This window comes from Electrona antarctica (assembly GCF_951216825.1).
Source record: "Electrona antarctica genome assembly, chromosome: 4".
Classification (NCBI taxonomy): Eukaryota; Metazoa; Chordata; class Actinopteri; order Myctophiformes; family Myctophidae; genus Electrona; species Electrona antarctica.
The window spans coordinates 27,943,203-27,967,221 of NC_136809.1; the positions used below are offsets into that span (position 1 = coordinate 27,943,203).

Here is a 24,019-nt window from a genome sequence, read left to right on the forward strand (position 1 = left end):
CTACAGCCATATGAGGGCTATGAGGGCTGTAATGCACGGCTACAGCCCTATGAGGGCTATGAGGGCTGTAATGCAGGGCTACAGCCATATGAGGGCTGTAATGCAGGGCTGTAATGCAGGGCTACAGCTCTATGAGGGCTATGAGGGCTGTAATGCAGGGCTACAGCCCTATGAGGGCTGTAATGCAGGGCTACAGCCATATGAGGGCTGTAATGCAGGGCTACAGCTCTATGAGGGCTATGAGGGCTGTAATGCAGGGCTACAGCCCTATGAGGGCTGTAATGCAGGGCTACAGCCCTATGAGGGCTGTAATGCAGGGCTGTAATGCAGGGCTACAGCCCTATGAGGGCTGTAATGCAGGGCTGTAATGCAGGGCTACAGCTCTATGAGGGCTATGAGGGCTGTAATGCAGGGCTACAGCCATATGAGGGCTATAATGCAGGGCTGTAATGCAGGGCTACAGCTCTATGAGGGCTATGAGGGCTGTAATGCAGGGCTACAGCCATATGAGGGCTGTAATGCAGGGCTACAGCCCTATGAGGGCTGTAATGCAGGGCTGTAATGCAGGGCTACAGCCCTATGAGGGCTGTAATGCAGGGCTGTAATGCAGGGCTACAGCTCTATGAGGGCTATGAGGGCTGTAATGCAGGGCTACAGCCATATGAGGGCTATGAGGGCTGTAATGCAGGGCTGTAATGCAGGGCTACAGCCCCATGAGGGCTATGAGGGCTGTAATGTAGGGCTACAGCCCTATGAGGGCTGTAATGCAGGGCTACAGCCCTATGAGGGCTGTGAGGGCTGTATTGCAGGGCTACAGCCCTATGAGGGCTATGAGGGCTGTAATGCAGGGCTACAGCCCTATGAGGGCTATGAGGGCTGTAATGCAGGGCTACAGCTCTATGAGGGCTATGAGGGCTGTAATGCAGGGCTACAGCCCTATGAGGGCTGTAATGCAGGGCTACAGCCCTATGAGGGCTGTAATGAGGGCTGTAGCCCTGCATTACAGCCCTCATAGAGCTGTAGCCCTGCATTACAGCCCTCATAGAGCTGTAGCCCTGCATTACAGCCCTATGAGGGCTGTAATGAGGGCTGTAATGCAGGGCTACAGCCCTATGAGAGCTGTAATGCAGGGCTGTAATGCAGGGCTACAGCCCTGCATTACAGCTCTATGAGGGCTGTAATGCAGGGCTACAGCCCTATGAGAGCTGTAATGCAGGGCTGTAATGCAGGGCTACAGCCCTGCATTACAGCTCTATGAGGGCTGTAATGCAGGGCTACAGCCCTATGAGGGCTGTAATGCAGGGCTACAGCTCTATGAGGGCTGTAATGCAGGGCTACAGCTCTATGAGGGCTGTAATGCAGGGCTACAGCCCTATGAGGGCTGTAATGCAGGGCTACAGCCCCATGAGGGCTGTAATGCAGGGCTACAGCCCCAATCAAATGATGTGTATGTTTTGTACGACTTAGACGGAGAGCGAGCGAGCGGCCATTTATAAACATGTCCTGCCAAAGTTATGAGAGGAGCATTGAGAAGATCAAAAGAGTTCTTGTCCTTTTGTGTGTGATTTTTGCTCCTAATGTATTGCTGAAGCGGTAAATTAGCCAGTGCCTGAGCCCCAGGCATGCGTGAAACCCACAGCACACGCCAGCCCTGCTCACAGCAGGGAGGGGTCATCTGTATGCGTGTATGTGACTGTGTACCTGTGATCGTGAGTGTGTGTGTAGTCTGTGAGTATGTGTGTGTGTGTGTGTGTGTGTGTGTGTGTGTGTGTGTGTGTGTGCAATGGCTGGCAGAAGCTAGGTCAGAAAAATCACATGAGTCTCAGCAGCCCACTGCCCCCTGTAGCCCTGTCTCTTCAGCTCTGATGAGCTAACATAAACAGCCAACATATCTGAGATCTGCACTCGCGCCTCATGACCAGACCGCTAACAGTTACAAAGTAACACAAGTCAACTGACCGAAAAAAAACAACACCTCAGAATATAATATTATAATATTAACACATTCCCTACCAGGCATTAATGTATTAATTATTTCGCCACTGCCACAATCTTTTCAAAACATACTCTTATTTTGAAGGCGAAAATATCCCGGGCCATGAACTGGAAGTGAACAACGGCTATGTAAAGGTCCACGTGATCTTATTTTATTTCCCCCGAAACAATTTCTTTGTTAAGGGTAGGGTGAAGTGATAATTCTGGTTTAAAAAAAGGTTTTTAGTTATATAGCTCTAGTTAGAGCTCTAATGACATCAGTTTTACAAGTAAAAGTGGGTGAAATTCGTTATTGTGCATAGTTCCCAGGGGATTAATTTAAGTCTGAGAGTGAACAAATTGAACCAAATGGACATGATAGGGTACATTTCCCTTTAACTCTCAGAGTTATAGGAACGTTTTCAATTTCAACCTAAATCCCATTGTTCTGATGTGAGGAGATCATGTACACGTACAGTACATGTATAGTCAGTGTGTATTTCTCCTGTGAAATGCAAATGTGTGAGCCTGTGGCTCAAACGTTTGGTAATGACAACTCGTACCCCTCATACACAAAACAAAGCCTGTATGGGAAAAAATACACAGACCACATAAGATTTTGTTTTTCAGCACATCAAAACGTCAATTAAAACAAATGTTATTTTTGATCCTTCACTGGTATTTTTTGAGTGGTGCAACCACTCCCTTACGGAGCTATGTGTGTGTGTGTGTGTGTGTGTGTGTGTGGGTGGGTGGCTGGCTGGCTGTCTGGGTGGGTATGAGCACGAACACAGCATGGTTATTTTTCACCACCTGTGCGCAACCTAACACCCACACAAACACACTCGCACATATTAACTGTATATATGATGCTTTCGGGTGTGCCAGTACAGTACAGTGACAGTACAGTACAGTAGAGGGACCCCCACACGGTAACTCTGTCATTTCTCAACCGTTTCGGACGTGGGGCGGCACGCCGGAACCGGCCCGGCCCCCTGGGCGCGTTCATGGGGGTCTGGAACCCCCCCCCCTCACCCCACCCCCAGGGACCCCCACATGGTAACTCTGTTATTTCTCTACCGTTATATAAACGCACCCTGGGTGCGTTTATATATATTTTATATTTTAATAAATACAGTTTTTGGCAACTTGTTTTTGCATGCATTCCAAAATATCCTCAGGCTAGGAACCAGCAGCATTCCTTTTGAAGCAGTACTTACGAATATACAAACGATACAAAAATGAGTCTTTCACAGTTTGACTTTAGGTTGAAAACTGACAAAATGTCCCGTTAACTCAGATTTTACTGTACAACATGGAACATTACTGCATGGTTGCACAATATTAATATTGTAACCCAACCACAAATGCATGATTATGATGTCATTTGTGGGGCAGAAATTTCAGTTTTTGTTTCATTTAGTTCTTTTTTTTTTGTGTGACACCACTGTTTCAGGTGAAAACGTGTGGATGTGTAAACGCAGTGAAACCTTTGAATAAAAGTGAGGGTAGTCGGGCCACTGAACTTCACGTGCATGGCTTTAAGTCATTCCATGTCCAGATGTGTAATAAGGTGGTGGGACAGCTGTCTAGCGGCTCCAGCAGTGAGGTGTGTGTGCAGCATCTATTTATCAGTGTCTAGCAGCCTGCTCCATTAGGGGCCCCTGGGGGCCCCGGCACACCTCGCCACGCGGCGGGACCACCAAAACAAACCGAGGAGACAAGGGCGAAGAGGAGGCTCAGCCTATAGAGGGAGAGGGACGGGATTCTGTGCACTGCACACACGCACGGCTCACACAGACATGCACAGAGAAAGACACACGCAAACTAGACAGTGAACGTACAGAAAAGCACACGTGCGCGCGCACGCACGCACGCACGCACACGCACACACACACACACACACACACACACACACAAAACTGCAATGTAGTGAAATATAATGCAATGACCTCCTATTATCTTGACCTATTGCGGCACTTGCATGATTGTATGTGTGTGTGCGTTTGTGTGTGTGTATGGATTAGGTCCTCAAGGGTCCTGGTGATGTGCGTACTGTATATGTGGTAAAGGGCCTCACCCTCACATGCAATTACCTACCAGGGACAGGTTTTACATAGGACACACAAACAGACACTGGGAAGCAACTACCACACACACGCACACAGACATGCTCAGGGCTTTGATTCTCTTCATGTTCATGTCTCCCTTTAGGTTTGATTCAGGTGCACTAACTGACACACATATATACACACACACCAAGGGCATAGGTGCGAATACAGACATTTGTGCGCACGCACGCACGCACACACACGCGATCACGCTTATCAACAACACACTCAAACACTCCTTGTACTTCAAACTTTTCTTTGTCTTCACGCTCACCTTTTCATCACTCATACGCACCCAACCCTCTCACCATATTGCCTATATGCATACATACATACTCACCTTGCCTTTCTTAAAACCCTACAGAAAAAGGTGTGAAGCAACACAGCTTTCAGTTCCCACTATAAAACAACTGCTGCTACATCAACAAACAGCCCATCTACTCAACTCACCGCCTCTTGACAAGCTGGATGAAGAGACCTTCACACCTGTGTTTTTAAGAAAAAAGACCTATGCCGAATGTCATCACCTTTGTTTCTCTCTCTCTCTCGCGCTCTCTTTTTTAACCTCGTTTCCAGCGATTTTCCTGATTGCATTATCAGAGAAGCTGGCATCTGGGTGTGACCTTGTTAACTGCCAGGGTAATCAACTTTAACCAATGGGGAGGAGAGAGGGGGAAGGATGATAAATTATTAGCGAGGAAGATTTTGTTCACGTTTTATTAAATTGGCCTGTCAAAGGGGGGGTCGGCCAAATTATCTGGGGCCTCGTTTATTGGAGGCCGGCCATATTGGCGCATCTGTTATAATTATTTATAATTTCCGAGGCAATCGGGAGGTGGACTAACTGAATGCGTTCTTTCGGCATCAACTACATAAAGCAATTTACAAATTAACTGGTGTGAGAGCATTTGAGTCTCTCCCTCTCCATCTACATAATCTACTGTATCCATCTACACAGTATCTAGCTACAGTATATATCCATATATCTACACTATCTATAGCTACAGTATCGTTCTACAGTATCATTTGTCGCTGTCGGGAGGAAACCACCTAACTCAACTCAATTTTTGGGTTATTATTATTTAAATCAGTGCTATTGAACATCCTTTACATTTGTAAAAAGAAATTGGTTCAAAAAAATATTGAACCAATAAAAAGTATTAAAAAGTGCTTCGGACAAAACCTCTTAACTCCATTGGCCCCTCAGACTATCTGCTAAAGCAGCTACCCCCTCCCCCCCCCCCCCCCCTTCCATGCAAGTAATTAACAATATATAAAGTCACAACACCAACTTCGATGAGGCAGTATTCCATTGTTTTAAAAAATATGAGGTTTTCTTCATTTCCTGATTTTTTTCAGGACTGGGACTCGATTAAAAAAAGACTTAAAAAAGCTTAAAGGAGAATTCCATGCTAGAAGGCTTTCTTACCTTTATTTGTAGTTGTTACGTCCCCACCAAAGAGGTCCAGGTGTTATTTTGTACAAAAGCGCATTATTTGGCTATTTCCCCTACCATAAGCCCTCAATGAATTGCATTGAATTGAATGGGTCATTGGGGTGTTGTGCTAATTCGCTTATTTCCATCGCTCAAAAATCAACTTTACTACTTATTTCGATGGAAATAAGCGAATTAGCACAAAAACCCAACCCCAATTGAGGCCTTATTTTAGGGGAAACAATAATGCACTTTTGCACAAAAATAACACCTGGACCTTGGTGGGGACGTAACATCTACAAATAAAGGTAAGAAAGCCTTCTAGCATGGAATTCTCCTTTCAGCAATAAAACATTGTTTTGTTTATCAAGGTGACAGATCAGTGCAAGGATTTTAGGAATATACATTTCAGAGATTTGGGAAGCAAGTACATTCCAGAACAGTGGAAACCTGAACCATTAGAACACATGTTCTAATGGTGACATAACATCCATAACAGATTTACCAATACCAACATTTTAGTTAATAATAGGCCATAACCATTTAGAGTGTGGGCTGGGAGTGGATCCTTGACTAACGTTAGCTTCCACTAGGCTGGTTTCCAGCCTGCTTCGCTACGTTCCGTGAATTTGTTTTGTCACGTCGCTACTCAAGTGACAAAACAAATTCACGGAACGTAGCAAAGCAGGCTGGAAACCAAGGGACAAAATAAATGTAATAAGTTTCCACGGTAAATGTTGCAACATATTTCGCATTGCATTTACCCACTCATCAATCGGATAGCTGTTTAAATCAAAATTTCGCTTCCACAGGGACAAGCAAAGCCATCTCAGTGTCTTCTTCATTTGTTTGGGTGCACTACTGCTCTGGGGTTTGTAACTTTATTGTTGTCTGTCGCCACTTAACACCCTGAACGCACAGGACGAAGTTCACCGTCCTTTCAATTAGTAACGCCCAGCGCCCAGGACGAAGATTGATCAAAAGGACGGAGATTATTGATAACAAAACCGATCGCATCGCTCCACAGCCTGGGAGCGCCTGTTGCGCAACATTCGATGTTGCGCAACAGTGGGATGTCATCGAAAATGTTCCCCCCCTGTTTAGCCATCGAGACCGAAAATCTTAAAACATTAATAACTCTTGATCTAAATCATAACGTCTAATTCTAAGATCATGTGTTAGACGGCCCACCGCAGTCCCTTCGCTAGTTGCGGTAGATTTAATCATACCTCCCGTTGTTGTCGATCGCCTCTAGAGTGTTTTGGCTACATCTAGCTGCTTCAGCCACATCCGGGATAACATCCGGTCCGTCGGTAAAAGGGCTCCACTGCTATAAATGTAATGGATTAAATAACCCCGGGCGTTCGGGGTGTTAATGCACGTTGGTTTCTGGTTTGGTGCATCGGTCCGCCTGAAACCCGTCTAGTGAGAAACGATCCGCGGTGCAAAAATGAATGCGACTATTATTATTATATATATATTTTTTAAATTTCTTCTGTAATTAATTATTCAAAATTAACGTGTTAAAGTCATGGCCCCAATTATATATATATATATATATATATATATATATATATATATATATATATATATATGACACACACACACACACACACCCTATCCATCTATTCGTCCTGATTGCTATCCTTCCTCCCACCGTTACTGATTTCCAGCCATCAGAAATACAAACAAGAGAGAGGGGAGAAAGACGGGAGGAAAAACGGGATTGATTGATTGAATGAAATATGTATTAACAGTTTGCAGAATTACAGTACATTTCAAGCACAAACTCAATACAAAGACTGTTAACTGTGAGTGGACGACCCAATTAACTCTTAGCCTGCCGCCATTAATTAATCCCTCGATTGCGTATTGCCATGGTTTAATCACGCGTGACACTTACTTTGAAGAGCCAAATATCCGTATCGCATTTTTACTATGAAACCATTCCGTGTGTGTTGACGAAGCTGGTGCTCGTTCTCTTGGTCGGTGGTGGAAAAAGTGGACCGCGAGTATCACAGCGCCTGCTACAGGCCGTTGAAAACGCTTGTCTGGGACAAAGCGTCCTCTGCAATGTCGCTTCTGTGAGATAAAGCCGTCTGAAAACAGAGCCGGCAATGTTAGTGGATGCGCGCGCATTTTCAAAATGGCCGCGCCCATTGTGTCAGAAGCAGAACAAAGCTAACAGACGGTAGATTTCGATACGATCGTATTAAAACATGCATTAATGAATACATCGCTGTTAAAACGGCTTTTCCGTTTGTGGCAGGCTACAAGATTCTACGTTTTAAAATTCCTATGTTCCTGGCGGGTAAACGATTAAGCATTACACTTGTTTACAAGAGGGTCCACCATGTTCAATTCATCAAAAAAAGAGAGGAGAGAAAATAAGAATTGTTGAACAAGCAACTCCGGAAAAAAGGGGAAGAGAGAGGAAAAGGTGAGAGAGAGGGAGAGGAAAGATAGTTGAAAAGACGAATGAGTGCGGTGTTTGGGATGAGGAAAACAAGAGAGACAGTGGGAGAGAGAAAAACATACAGAGAGAGAGAGAGAGAGAGAGAGAGAGAGAGAGAGAGGGGGGGTAGAAGTGTAGGAGAAGAGGGGAGGCAGAGGGAGGGAGGGAGGGGGGTGCTCTCTCTGTAATTACTGAACACGATTAGGTTCTTGGGGGAACTTGTCTGGCGCTCGTGGCCCCTCGCCTCGCCGCTGAGGCTTGGGCAGGCAGGACCATATGGAGCGAGGCTTGTGATTGTGCTCCCCGACGCTCGTGACCCGTCTGCTGCAGAGCCCTTGAGCTGAATGTGAAATGAGACTTGCCAGGCCTAATGTTCGACACATGCACCATTTATGCCACAAAACAAATCTGATCACTGTTAATTATGGAACGGCCGTAATCAGGAAGGGAGGCCTTCTGCCATGAATGCGTGCAAACACACATACACACGCGCGCGCACACACACACACACAAAGTCTGTGCACAACCCCGCAAGCACACACACAAAGTCACACATCCTTTTACGAAAAAGTACAAGGACACACAACAAACAAGGCACCCAAACGTAGACACAAACCCTACCACATATCACATGATGCAGACACACAAATTCATATAGGACACAAATACACGAATATGAATCTGTTTGTCAAAGTGCAGAGGGAGAGGTTTGGGGAGCAAGGGCTTGAAGGTACATGCCTCCCAACAGCCCACACAGTTTGCATTCAGGATGGTGGCTCCTGGGTCAAAGTGAAGGTGTGTGTGTGTGTGTGTGTGTGTGTGTGTGTGTGTGTGTGTGTGTGATGTTGGTGCAGTGGAGAGGGACTTTACAGAAGGGCAAAGCAGGGCGAGTGGGATGTATGTGCGTGTATGTTTGTGTGCATATACAGCCCTGGGTCCTCCCACACAGTCTGTTTGACCTGTGTGTGTGTGTGTGTGTGTGTGTGTGTGTGTGTGTGTGTGTGTGTGTGTGTGTGTGTGTGTGTGTGTGTGTGTGTTATCTGCAGCAGCACATGGCTGTGGTTCATTAATGAGGCGAGCTGCTGTACAGAGCCTCTCATCTAATGAGAGCAGTTGAGATGGTAAAACACACCACTGGAGTCCATGTCATTAGCATGGCTCTGGCCCCGGACATGGCTCAGCTCCAAACACACACACACACACGGATATATATACTGTATATGTATATGCACACCTACTATGCATCACACTGCATACATACAACACAAAATATGTAGCCTAATGTAGTCATTTCACAAAGACCCATTTATGTACTAAAAATAATGATATTTTGGCCTCGACCCGATGGGGTGCAGAGGGGGCCAGAATGGCGAGTCTGATTCCCGGCCAGACCATTTTGCTCCAAGTCATTCTCCTATTCTCTCTGCATTACCCGATTCCCTCTACTGTCATTGTCAATTAAAGGCTTAAAAGGTGCCATAAGTGCCATACGTCAAGTATTCAATACTGTACCTACAGGTATATTCTGATAGTAATCCTTGCTATACCTTGTAAAGTAAAGTAAAGAAAATGCATTTTCTGTCTCTCCTATCAGGAGAGAAAACTCATAGAGGATACAAGATAAACAAGTGAAATTGTAACCAATGACCCCCAGAAATGAGTAGAAAGAATTGGAACCAGAACACTATTGAAATTAAAACTCATAAACAGATACTCTCTCCTGATTGGATGAAACTAGAAAAAAGGGCCCTCCGTTTGGCCCCTTCCTAGGTGAAAAACAATAAACACTGTTTGAATGAATGACTTGAGCAGGTCCTTAATGTTGTCAGTTATGCCCTCCTCATCGGATAGTAATAGCCAAAAATGTGTTTGGCAAAACTCGGCCTGTTGGTGGCACTAGAACAGGACAATGTGAAAGATGTAGGCCACTGGTTCTACTCTGGTGGCACTAGAACAGGACAATGTGAAAGATGTAGGCCACTGGTTCTACTCTGGTGGCACTAGAACAGGACAATGTGAAATATGTAGGCCACTGGTTCTACTCTGGTGGCACTAGAACAGGACAATGTGAAAGATGTAGGCCACTGGTTCTACTCTGGTGGCACTAGAACAGGACAATGTGAAAGATGTAGGCCACTGGTTCTACTCTGGTGGCACTAGAACAGGACAATGTGAAAGATGTAGGCCACTGGTTCTACTCTGGTGGCACTAGAACAGGACAATGTGAAAGATGTAGGCCACTGGTTCTACTCTGGTGGCACTAGAACAGGATACTGTGAAAGATGTAGGCCACTGGTTCTACTCTGGCCTGCTGGTGGCACTAGAACAGGACACTGTGAAAGATGTAGGCCACTGGTTCTACTCTGGTGGCACTAGAACAGGATACTGTGAAAGATGTAGGCCACTGGTTCTACTCTGGCCTGCTGGTGGCACTAGAACAGGACACACAGAAGGACGCACGGACGCATGGACACACACACACACACACACACACGGAGAGGGGCAAATACATGAGTCTCGGCCACATCTTCGGCCTGGTAGAGACAATAAACAGTCTATTGTAACATCTCATCTGTGTTATCATAAATACATTAAGCTACAACAAACACAACAAGAAAGTAATTACTTAGTGGACAGAAATAGCACACAAAGTTTGACAGTAACAGTTGCCCGACTACCTGTGACAAGTAAATAAAGTTTGGGCAGGTGGACTTTGCTTTAAAGTTGCCCTTTTTTAATGTATCTAAAAATAGTAAAATCCCTAAAATGTTAAGGCATAGGGCAAGATAGGGCTCAGTTTGTGCTATGCGAGTGCACGTCTCGTCACAAATGCACTGCAGAGGGGGCACGGTGGCACAGTTGGTAGTGCTATCGCCTCACAGCTAGAAGGTCCTGGGTTCGAGGTCTGTGGGTGCTGGCGGCGTGTTTCCTCCTCCGCTTCATCAGTGCCCATACCCGAGGCGGGGTTGGCGAAAGGGCCTTTCTGTGTGGAGTTTGCATGTTCTCCCCATGTCTCCTAGGGTAGGTACCCTCACAAAAAACATGCAGTAATCCTGGTCTCTAAACTTCCTCCCCCTGGCCAGCCGGTGCGCCTAATGGAGGGGAAAGGAGCTGGTTGGAATAACGTGTTCCTTCCACGGAATCCACGCGCTACGTCCGGTCCAACCAGAGAAACTCCCCCCTGTCAGGTGTAAAGGAGCAACTTAGACACTCAGGCATGAAGGAAGCATGAGTTCAAGTCCGTTGCTCTCCCCATGTCCCCCATATATGTGGACTAGGTTGGCGGAGGGTGTGTAGAGCCCAGGATCACATTAGCTAATTGACACAGGGGTGAAAAATGGGTTACAAATCGTGGGATAAAAAAAAAAAAGACAAAAACAAATGCACTGCAGGAGTTTCACTTCATGCAACTTCATGAACACACAAATATTTTGTCAAACTAGATGAAGAAATAGTGCAGCTGAAATCAGTGCAGAAATTAAGAAAAAGCAGTGATGCAATGATCCAGCATAAAGTTTGCATATCACTACAAAATACCCAAAGTCCAAAGCCTTCATTCAAGCAAACCATGGCTGACTAATCACTGTGAAACCTCACCACCAGTGTGATACCCACTGGGCAGAAAAGTTAGTGATTTGATGGCAAAAATGATAGATGTTCTGCCCATTGGCATTATAGAGGGGAAAGGCTTCCGAGGGCTGATTGTGTTTCTTGAGCTGAATACACTGTGCCTTGTTGCCAAACAATTACTAAGAAACTAGAGGGAATATACAGTGAATCCGTCACCTCCCTCCATGAGATTATGTCTAAAGCCTACAAAAGGACCTGACGATATGGCGATAACCACTCAAGATTTTGAAGACCGGACTGTGAAGAGTGCCATCCTGCAAAGACGCATAATGCAAGAGAGGCATCAAAGGCATCAAAATACTGTAGTAGCCAGCTGCAGTTGAGGGTTGGGGCATAGCCAACAAAATGGCAATCTGCGTCCATGACAATGCTACCAATATTCTGTTGGCACTGCAGGCTCATTATCTGGAAGTTACACAGACGCTTTGCACAACACTGTAGCTCACTATCCAATTGATTTGACAGTTTCAAACTGAGTGCTATATCTACTGTTGTTGGGGTTACGAGTCATTTTCCATAGCACCACAGCAAGACTGAGGCGCTGAAGCTGAAGCAAGATAAAGCAAGACCAATAAAACAGTATGTCAAGATGAGATGTAATTCTATATATGACATTAAAAATAGCAGGCACACACAGATTACAATACTGTTACACCCTTTTACAAAACCCAAGAGTTATTTTTTTGTAGCACCCAATTCAATTCAATTCAAAGCGAAAAAATAAATAGGTGCTCGGTGGAGGTGAAAAAAGTACGGATGGTGCTTCAAGGATCAAAGGAACTATATAGCAGAAGAAAGGGCAGTGATCCGAGAAAAAGGACAAAAAATAAAATAAAAAGGAGGAGAGAGCGGATATAAAATCAGGGTACTTTGTTAAAGTTTAAAATGCCAACATGTTTTCCAATATAACATGGTAAAATGTGTGATTCTACTGGCTCGCAGACTGAAACTGTTGAATTGGAAGCAAGCACAGGTTCCGACTCACACTACACTTATGAAAGATGTTATGCACTATTTGCAATTGGAAAAGATAAAGTTTGAATTGAGAGGAAGTGAAGACAGATTTTACAATACTTGGCAACCCTTCATTGACCCTTTCAATAGGTGCACGCTAACCCCTCCTACATAATAGATAACACAATCAAAATTTGGAAAGGAAAAAATAAAAAGGGAACTGAGAGTTCTTTTTTTTTCCTTCTTTTTTTTTATGTTGGTGTTTTATAAAGTACCCTCCGATTTCCGCTTTTTCTTCTGCTAAATTCAATTCAAAGGAGCTTTATTGGCATGAGAAAACATATGTTTACATTGCCAAAGCAAGTGTTAAATGGGGGAAGTATATACAGTTGGAGGGGATAGATACAGCATTGTGTAAACAGAGCTATGTCACATTGCATCGTTATATGCTATACTGTATGTAGAGGATACATATGAATCTTTTTTAAACAAATAGCAGCAATATTTTGAAGTCATTTTGGGACAAATAGCAGCATTTTTCCTCAAAACAATTTAAATAGTATACAAAAAAGCCATGTTCTTCTAAGCATGATATCAATACTTATTCGGATGGCGGACAGTCCCAGCACTAAGCAAGCGGCGCTCCGTATTTCCCTTCCCGCATCTAGAGAGTGAGAAAAAAGGCCCTACTGTTTACTTGACAACAGCTTATTTGAACTCATGCATGAGTATGAGTGCCATAGCACCTAGGGTGCTGCAACGCCAGTCCAGAGGTTTAGTTTAGTTTAGTTGAAAAGTAAAGTTATCGTACAATCAGATAAAACACCCAAAAAGTCCATGGACTTATTCCTCTGTGGAAAAACATACAGACGGACAGAGATTCTGCACAGTTATAGTAGGATTTTGGATGCAGCAATTATTTAGGCAACTGAATTTGTTTTTAGTTTGTATTAAGTGTTTATATCCCGGCAACATATTGTTAAAGTAGTACTGTATTACAATTATCATTTGGCCTTGGGGAGGAATAGCAGAGCCGAATCTGACCATCATTATCGTTTCACTAGTTTTGCCTAATTTGTTACATAGGCCCTTTTAGGATGGCCTATTGATTACACTGAATAGTATTACTGTAGTTTTACTGCCGGTAATTAACTATGTATTTACTTTTTCAAGCCTCTTCTTACTAGCATTAGGGTTTTGACATTCTAAACATCATGGCGGTAGTTCAAGTTGTGGTACTGAAAGGAAAGCACAGTTTGGACTCTCCTTTCAGCACCACATTTGGCAGAAAACAAGACAAAATCGATTGACAGATTTATTACCAAAATAAAGAGTCCTTCGCATCCCTAGCTCAAATCTCCAGCAGGAGGCATAACCTACGTCCCTCCATGTTTCTGTTTGCATGACTGAAAGGGCACAGGAAAATGGGAGCTAGGGATATATAAAATGCAGCAGCCAGAGTCTTAACTAGAACTAAGATGAGAGAACATATTACTCCAGTCTTGGCCTCATTGCACTGGCTTCCGGTTGTTTTTAGGATTGATTTTAAAATTCTTTTACTTGTTTATAAAGCTCTCAATGGTCTCGCACCTTCCTACCTACATGACTGCCTGCCGAAATATGTCCCAAACCGCCCCCTAAGGTCTTCCACTGCTGGCCTGCTCGCTTTGCCTAAATAAATGGCAACTAAAAAATACGGGGAAGCAGCTTTTTGCTTCTACGGGCCGACGGCGTGGAACAAACTCCCACTGTACCTTCGACAGGCAGCCTCTGTAGACATTTTTAAAGCTCAGCTCAAGACCCACTTCTACACCCTTGCTTTTAATTGATTTATTTGTCTTTTAAAAAAAATGTTATTCATGTCCCCACTGTATTGTTTATGCCCTGCCTTTCTTTTCTTTTTTGTGTAAAGCACTTTGAGCTGCATTTCATGTCATGAAAGGTGCTATACAAATAAAGTTGTATTATTATTATTATTATAGCCTACATTAAATCATTACATACTGTGACAGACTGTATGGACACACATTAAACATTAAACACATAAAAAACTAATGTGGCATCATGCTGTCATCACTAGGACAAACATGGCATTACCATGTTATAGCCTAAAGGCCAATTCGTAGTCCAGACATAGCATACAAAGACCAGTATCCACAGGGGTCTGTGTGGACAAATATTGTGCAACAATCCTGCTTTGTGAAATACTTCATAGGTATTCATTATATGGTTGTGCACTTGTGCAGGTCAGGTGTACATGTTCAAGTGTTTCATTTCTGTCATCAGGCGTGGTTCCTTGTGCAACATAAACGTCTAAACATTACAGCAAAATATAAAAATGTGAAGACAATGAAATATGTCAGTGCCATTCATTTCATTCCAAAGCAATATTATAATATATTATATTATATAATATTAGAACAATATCATAGTCACACACACACAATATCTCTATATATAAAATATCTCTGTGTGCCGGCAAACAAAGCAGATAATAAAGTATGGAATATTTATAGTGCGTGTGTGTGTGTGTGTGTGTGTGTGTGTGTGTGTCCATACTTCATAACACCCCTGCATAAGTCAGTGTCCCGCTTGACTTGGACCACCCCAGTCGACTCTTTACAAACAGAGAAGGTAAAGACAGCACCCTGAGTACCTCGGCCGATTCATGTAATGCATGCAAGATTCAAATCCCAACTCATGCTAACCTAGATAGTTCACAGTCAAACTAACTTTTATGAATTCCACCATAGGCTCCCTCAGTCGAGGAACTGATTTACTTCCAGTTGTTCACCTTCTGCTTGTTAAAAAAAATCATATTTCTGTCTTGGATACCCCGAAGTATTTTCAATCATGCCGCATTTTAATGTTTGATCATTTAAAATGTTCAATGGGATGCTTGTCATTAATGATGATGGTGATCAAAAGAAACACCTCGACTGAGCCCAACATGACCACACATAACGTGGGTATGTCTGTGTGTTGGTGAATGCGTAACTTGCACTTTAATTATACATCTGTCAACTTTTTGATTGGCTAACATTAATAACAAACTGGCAGCAGATGTTAAATACCATCAGAGCTGGCTGAGGGAGAAGTGCCAATTGGGGTTACCGTTTGAAAAACAAACAAATTGACTGATCACCTGGGGAAAACGAAGCCTATCTATCCGCACATTTCTTTTTCCTGCAGGTTTCAGTCAAACATAGACTGAATTGTCTGTCATCAGAGAATTACTATTTGAACATAAATTAACATTGAGTTGAATTTTACCCAGGCTTTTATTTTCGTTCGCATTCGCCAAAAAAATGAAAGCCTAGGGAAATGAGACATTTCTTGGTCTAGGAGTGGGAGTGAACTACAGTGCAGAGGGGCGTCGCTGGTCTAGGAGTGGGAGTGAACTACAGTGGAGAGGGGCGTCGCTCGCATTTTGGTGACGTCAGTGTTGTCTGCCGTTTTCTACCTGGACTACATTTTTCGCAGAGCCTGGGAGTCGAACGGCGCTGATGGTGAACTTGCTCAGATCGTTGAACCAATATGATCCAACGCATTGATCCCGGCGACACCCCCCCCCCCCCCCCCCCCCCCTAATTCACAGTGGCTGGGCCAGGCTAGTTGTATTTAGACAAAGCTAACCCACAGTACGAAAGGGAACAGCTACTACTGGTCACAGATCAAAAGAACTAGAGATTGTATTTCGTATAAGCAAAGACATACCCAGAAATGCTACAAAATGATATACAGTGTAGTGCAAGTCTACCACCAATACTTTTATTGAAATGCAAATTAAGTATACAGTATATGGGTATTCCAATATAGACAAATCCATGAAGGCTGCCTTGGGCGCAATCATAGCTGCGGTGTCACATTAAGCGCAGCTTGATAGCCTACACTTGGCCTACAGAGTAGACCACCGCTCCACGGATTTGTCTATAGACATCAGGTTTGTCTATAGACATCTATCTCCACATATGGGCATACAAGAGACATGAACTGAAAGATACAGATATCTTCATATATGGGCTGATAAAAGGGGCACAGGTAGACAGACAGAAACAGACATCTCCATACAGTATATGGGCACAAAAGGAACACACCAAAGGTACTCTGACAAAGCCCCAACACTATGACTCAGATACTGATCAGATCGGCAGTGCGAGTGTGTGAGGGCCATTAGCTCTAGTACAGTACTGAATCTCTTAATTACACTGACCAACATTGTTCTTCTGAAGCATTTTTATACTTTCCACTAATCTATTACAAAATAATGTCACCACACAATTCAACATGCCCACAAATACGTAAAATTCTAATCAGCAAATTGCTGATAAGAATGTACTTCATTAAATGAAACTGAAACATGAGTATACAAAATGAATAATCTGGGAAGTCTGATTACCTATAATCCCGTCAAATGTGACACATTTGATGCATGATGCTAATGTAGTATTTTCAAACTTTTCTCTAAAACATTCCCTAACACAAAGGAGTGAAGCATTCATCTTCCTCTAACATCTTGTCCCAACTTTTCTGGAGCGCACAGCATGCCTAATCTCCCTCCCTTTCCCAGTGCTAATGAGAGACTAAGCGTTGTGTTGAACAACTGCCCACACAATTAACAGCTCACCACTCATTTACCGTGGCAAAGGTTCCAGAAAGCCTGAGGTCTGCTGCGGATCTTAATGTCGGTCTTTAATCACTGCTCAGCTCTGATGATAGCCAAACCAATGCTAGATGACAACAAGCACAATGACAGCCAGTTAGACATGTTAGTTACACATGACGGAAATATTAAATCTGGCCACTTTTCCTGGCCAGCGATAGGAGACATCCCCTGGTCTCCAGTGGTATGGTAGTCTGTGGTGGCAACCCAAGCCCTCCAACCTGGCAACCTGTCCAGACTCCAGCACGGTGTTGAGTCTGGACTCAACTGGGTTGTGTTGGGTGTTGGGCCAGACCCTGAGGCTGGTGGAGCAGGGCATGGGGCCATCTCCTCTCCACGTCTGTGGACGTCCCTGGCTACTTATAGTGAAAGCTGGAAAAATACTCATACATACAGAAAGCCAGCAGACTCCTGCAGGTATAATGTGGCCATAATGGTGTTTCTTTGGGGGGTATCACAATGTTATTGGTTTGGAACAATGGAGATGAATCAAAATGAAAATCATGGTTAACGCTTGACTTTACAATGGCCGTATTCCAGCCCATTAGTCTGTGCATTAACATTCAGAGGAGTAAGTCCAAAATGCCATTACATAAAACTTGAAAGTACAAATACATAAATCCCTCTAATTACCTTAAAAGTAACAACACAAGTGAATTCAAAGTCTACAGATGTAAGAGATTCTACAATCTGTTTTTGATGTTCTCTTTTATGTGAATTTTATGTGAATATTCTGTCAGAAAAACTGAATCCATTCTCTTTGGCTCTAATAGTAATCTCAGCAAGGCAAATGGCTTCTTGGTTAGAGTGGGTGACAATGTTATCACACGTAAAGATGAAATTACCTACCTAGGTTCCATCCTGGAGGCTAATCTTTCCGGTGATAAAATGGCCACCAACGTAATCAAAAAAGTCAACCAAAGAACAAGATTCCTTTACAGGATCTCCTCACTGGTCAACAAAAACACCTTTAAGACCTTAACAGGAGCACTCGTACAAGGTTTCTTTGACTATCCATGCACCTCCTGATACCACAGCACCTCAAAGGCCCTTAAAACTAGGCTCCAGACCTCCCAAAACAAACTGGTCAGGCTCCTACTTGGCCTCACCCCCCGAGCCCACCTCACCCCTGCCCACTTTGACAGGCTGGAATGGCTTAGGGTCGACGACAGAGTACAGCATCTTGCAATGGGTCTGGTCCACAAGATTCGATACACCACCAAGATACCCATGTACCTGTCTAGATACTTCCTTAATGTTAACAAAGTCCACACCCACAACACCAGAGGGAGTGCAACGAACCATGTACAACCCAGATTCGGCACAAACAAGGGAGTAAATTATTTTCGTTCCTATGCCACCAAAATGTGGAATGCCCTACCAACAGTCATTAAGACATGCAAATCCCTTGACTCCTTCAAAACCGCTCTCAAAGGGCACCTACGGATGGCTGCAATTCGAAACTGGCCCCCGTAAAATCTGAATCCCCCTCCCTTTTTCCCTCACTGTATATGTTTCTTTTCCCTTTTTACCTCCATTATGATGAATTCCTGTTCTGTTCTTTGTCTATATAGAAGTGTCTATTTGTACGTCTCTAAATGTTTTGATGAATTGAACATGGTGGACCCTGTATTTGTATTTGTATTGAGTTTGTGCTTGAAATGTACTGTAATTCTGCAAACTGTTAATACATATTTAAATCAATCAATCAAAGGGAGTAATACACAGTAGTATTGTGCACATAAGCCTTATTCACAATAGGGCTGCTTTTTCGGGGTGCCGCGTGCGTATAGCTTTAGTCAGACGTTGGACATTACTAAGTTACCCTACCTCTAACCTTAACCATAACCGCGCGCGGAAGCCACGGGTGAGTCTTAACCGGCCACCTGCAGTATGTCAGACTAACGGGACGTCGGACTCGGACTAACACTTTTTCGGATGTACAGGTCAATAAGAACTTACGTCATAAGAACTTATAACCTCTGCTAGTTGAACATTGTGTATGATTGGTCCGAAGTTCAAGGTGGGGAAATGTATTTTGTCTCGTTTCTGCATTCTACCCAAGGCTTAATTCTGCCAACGAACAATGGATAGCTTGGAAGAGTTTAGGAGGTAGTAGGTACACTACAAACACCACTGTAATCCGTCTCTGAGGGTCCATAAACCTGTCCCAAGAAATGACAAAACCTCTAGTCTGTGGCAAATTTGCCAAAGCCCATCAGAGGGTGATGAAGAAAATGCGTAAAGAGATCAAGGTGATAAAAAAGCGTGTATGCAATGCTTCAGTGGCTTGAGCGGGCTGAAGTGTTGCTAGTTGCCCTCTACTGAGACTATACAAGAGACTATACAAAGATATACAGAAATACCTTAAAATAACCTCAGATGTAAGGATTCTCTTTAAAATGCCTGTGTGTTAAAGGGCCACTTCACCTCTTTTGCAACCAGAGCTTATTTTAATGATGTTTAGGACACAAGAAACACTTTCCTGGGGTTTTTATGTGTGTAATATGTTTTTTTATATATATATTTTAGTCATGAAGCCATGTTCATGACCAAAAACATGAAAATGTGGTCTCACTTCCTTCCTGGAATACAAAGTCACACCTCTATAAAGCCTCCCCCCTCTCCACAAGGAGGGGAAGTGCACTAAAGCATTATGGGCATTGTAGGGCTAGTCAAACACACAGCCTTCAGAATCTTTCTGGTCACAGGGTGCAAATTTCTAATTGTGCTACTGTTATCTACTAGTACTACAAATACCATTAAGATTGAGTGACTGCAGTTTCTTCCAGCGGTGAAATGTCCCTGTAATGGGGCTTTAGACAGACAGAGATAGAAACAGACAGACAACTTGGAACACAGTGAGAAGGGAAGCAACACAATGAGTGATATTCCTCACTTCTCTCCTCACCCCCCCAATCCTCAGTGGGAGGGGTGTTCAAAGCGTCGCTCCAGTGTGTATTCAAATGAGAGCCCTGTCTACTACCCATATCTCCCCTCCCATGTGCTCCTGTTGCGATCAGCACTTTCATCATCTCTGACAGTAACTTCCCAAAAAAAAGAAATAAAATGGAATCCTTAACAACCTGAGCATTCGAATTGAACAGGTGTTCGGGATGGAAATTGCTATACAGAATTTGCAATTTCGTGCTGGAATACACACAACTCCACAAGCAACGGGCACAACTATGTACACGCACGCACGCACACGCACACGCACACGCACACACACACACACACACACACACACACACACACACACACACACACACACACAGTCAGTCAGTGCAATTACGAAATGGGGAAAGTGAGAAGTCTCCAGACTGGGTGCTCTGCCTTCGGAAGACTGATCTGTTCACTTTGATGTCAGTAGGTAAGAAATGCAAAGAAACAAAGCAGCCAGACAGAAGCTACATGTGTTCAATAAACAGAAGTTCAGGTTCATCCCAAGAATATGCATTAAGTCTGGTAGTGGTCATCACAGCCTGGACAACACAAACGTGTGTTCTGCCTCCTTGATTTTGACCCAACAGGAGAATGTCATGCGATGCAAGGCACAATAAGATGTATAGACAGCTTGGAAAAACACACTTATAGCCATATATGCACATTGCACACAGAACACATACACTAAGAATGTGTGTGCACATAGCCAGATCCTACATACACACATACACTAAGAATGTGTGTGCACATAGCCAGATCCTACATACACACACATACACTCACCCTCCCCTCACGCAGGCAGCAGTGCCTGCATCTCCTCTCAATGTAGTATTAATTACTGGGGGAACACTGCATAGCTGTACTTAATTACGGACTAATTGATCCATTTATATTTCAACGTCGGTTAAATTAACGGGGGTTAAGTGAGACGAGGCGATTGTAACTCACTTAACATTTGAGCTGATATCTTTTGACTTCCACATTGCGGGGCCAGCGATGGAACCATCAAATTAAACAAACACAATCTTGCCTATTTAGAGGCGAAAGACACACACACACACACACACACACACACACACACACACACACACACACACACACACACACACACACACACACACACACACACACACACACACACACACACACACACACACACACACACACACACACACACACACACACACACACACACACACACACACACACACACACACACACTTAGTGTCCAGTGGAATATAGGTATAAAGCTAATGAGTTACGAAGTGACTTAGCTGTCATCCACCGGTTATCTATCCTAAGACTCAAAGGGGCCATGTACACACAGGCTTTTTCACTTAACACTCCCATCGCCTAGGACGAAGTTCTTTGTCCTTTCTATTAGTAACGCCCGACGCCCAGGACGAAGTTATTTGTCCTTTCTATTAGTAACGCCCGACGCCCAGGACGAAGTATTGTCCAAAAGACGAAGTTTATTGATATGAGAACGGATCGCATGGCTCTATAGCCCAGGAGCGCCTGTTGGGCAAACCTCGGTGACGCGCAAGAGTGAGACGTCATCGAAAAACTCCCTCCCCTGTTTAGCTGATGAAAACGAAAATCTTAAAACGTTCATAACTCGCGATCTAAATCATCCCGTCTAATTATGAAAAAAGATCCTGTGTTAGACGGCGCTCCGCGGTCCAGACGCTAGTCGCGATAGATTTATTCTTGTCTCCCGTTCGATCGACTCTAGAGTGGTGTGGCTATTGTTAGCTGCTACACACACATCAACAACTTCCGCCGGTCCGTCCGGAAAAGGGGTCCGTGTTTATAAATCGACTGGGCGCTATAATGTAATGGATTAAATAACCCTGGGCAATTAAAGTGTTAACGGGACAAAACAATATATATGTTAATGACGTTTAGAAGATTTAGAACACTTTCCTGGAGGTCTTTATGTGTGTAATATGTGGTTTTAGATATTTTAGATTTTGGCAGTGAGCCCAGTGTCTGATGTCATGGACACTGGGCTCACTTACTTCCTGGACTACAATTCCCATAATGCTTTGGTGCACTGCTCCTCCTTGTGGATAGGGGGAGGGCTGTGTAAGTGAACCCAGTGTCCATGACATCAGAGACACTGGGCTCACTGCTAAAATCTAAAATATCTAAAACCACATATTACACACATAAAGACCCCCAAGAAAGTGTTCTAAATCTTCTAAAGGTCATTAACATATATTTCTTTGCAAAAAGGGTGAAGTGTCTTTTTTAAGGGCTTGCTTAAAAACTAAGGGCTTGCTTTGAAAATATTTCAGTTGAAGCTTCAGCAGCTTGAAGCAGATACTGTAATAACAGCACATGTGAATGTGCCAGCGAACATAACACATAACACATAAAAGCTCAACAATTCAAAACATACGCTGCGCTCAGGAGAAAAGTACATCTTGGTGGACACACTGTTACAAGTAAAGAATAGCTCTATTCATAATCAACACCAACAAATGATTCACTGCAGCGCGTCTCTCTCTGAAGCATGTATTGAGTGAGGTGCCTTGCTCAAGGGCACACAAGCGATCATGACATGACAAGCGATGACAGCTCAATCCACCACCTTTCAGCCAGACGGACCACGGTGTGGTCCAAAGTAAGGGAAAACACACCAGCACATCATTAGGGGTTATTAAGGTCCACTGCGGTGCTGATGTGTTAGCCTAGACCCCCAGGGTGAAATGTGTACGGTACATAGCTACAGACAACCCCTGGCCCCACCCACTGACGTAACACCACCTTCAAGAACCCTACTGGACTCCAATTAACACACACATACATACAAGTGTCCATGTGATGTATCCATCTTTGCCGTCTAATCAGAATGAATTAAACAAATTCCATATATATACTTAGTTGGGAGGGATGGAAATGGAAGAGAAGAAAGTGAGACAGGGAAAGAGTATGTAACATACGAGAGTGAAAGAGGGAGAGAGAGAGATTGTGTTTGTGTGCCCTGAAGTGAAGATGAGATAACTGACATTCAAATGTCATGACATGGACACTAAAGGGAGGTATAGTGTGTGTGTGTGTGTGTGTGTGTGTGTGGGGGGGGGGGGTGCACGGGCCATCCACATGGTGTTCATCCACCTACACTGTGTACACTGCTGCCCTCTAACAACCACAGCCTGGACAATTACACACAGATGTGGACAGCTGATTGGCAGGCGCGATGAGCAATTTGATGTATTTAGTTTGTGCGAGTGTGTGTGCTCACATTAATTATGAGTTGCTCCATCGCTAAGGTTGGCGCATTCACACACACACAAACACACACACACACAGATCAGAGTTCAACATGAGAACTTCTTCTGCACTAGAGCAGGCATTATGGAAAATCACTGCGTTGCCCGGGGCGGCTGAACACTAAATAACCTATGGAAATAGGAGGGCTTGTTTTGATGCATCCATCTTCCATGGATCTTCACGGCTGCTGAAAACCAGCGAGGGGGTTGGATAGTTGAGGAAAAAGAAAAAATAAGAGAGCTTACCTCAAAGTTGGTTTGCCTGGTGGGAGGCGGGCAGACAGTCATTGGCTCCTGAGCCTGCTGTTGAAGTTGCTGCTGGTTCTGCGTTAGCTCCTGCTGCTGGTGCTGCAGCTGATCCTGGAGCTGCAGAATGAGCTGCTCTTTCTGGACCAGCTGGTCGCTGAGCTCCTGGTGGCTCTGCCGCAACTTGGCCTCGCTGGACACGAGGGCCTGGTAGCACTGGCTCATCTCCGTGTACAGCTGTCAGAACAAACACACATTATTGTGCCATGTTGACATATTGGTGAGGTAATTATGTTAGAGCGGCTTGGAGGGCATTAAGGCTTTATT

General features: G+C 44.0%; 1 protein-coding gene across 2 annotated transcripts in view; it reads right to left on the minus strand.

Moving 5' to 3' along the window:
• cntln (centlein, centrosomal protein) overlaps nucleotides 1-24,019 on the minus strand; it is a 174,971-nt gene that overhangs the window by 128,986 nt on the left and 21,966 nt on the right. For both annotated transcript variants that reach the window (XM_079499232.1, XM_079499231.1), the window contains exon 9: nucleotides 23,693-23,929. In XM_079499232.1, coding sequence (XP_079355358.1) covers nucleotides 23,693-23,929 — 237 coding nt within the window. The remainder of the gene's footprint in view (nucleotides 1-23,692; nucleotides 23,930-24,019) is intronic.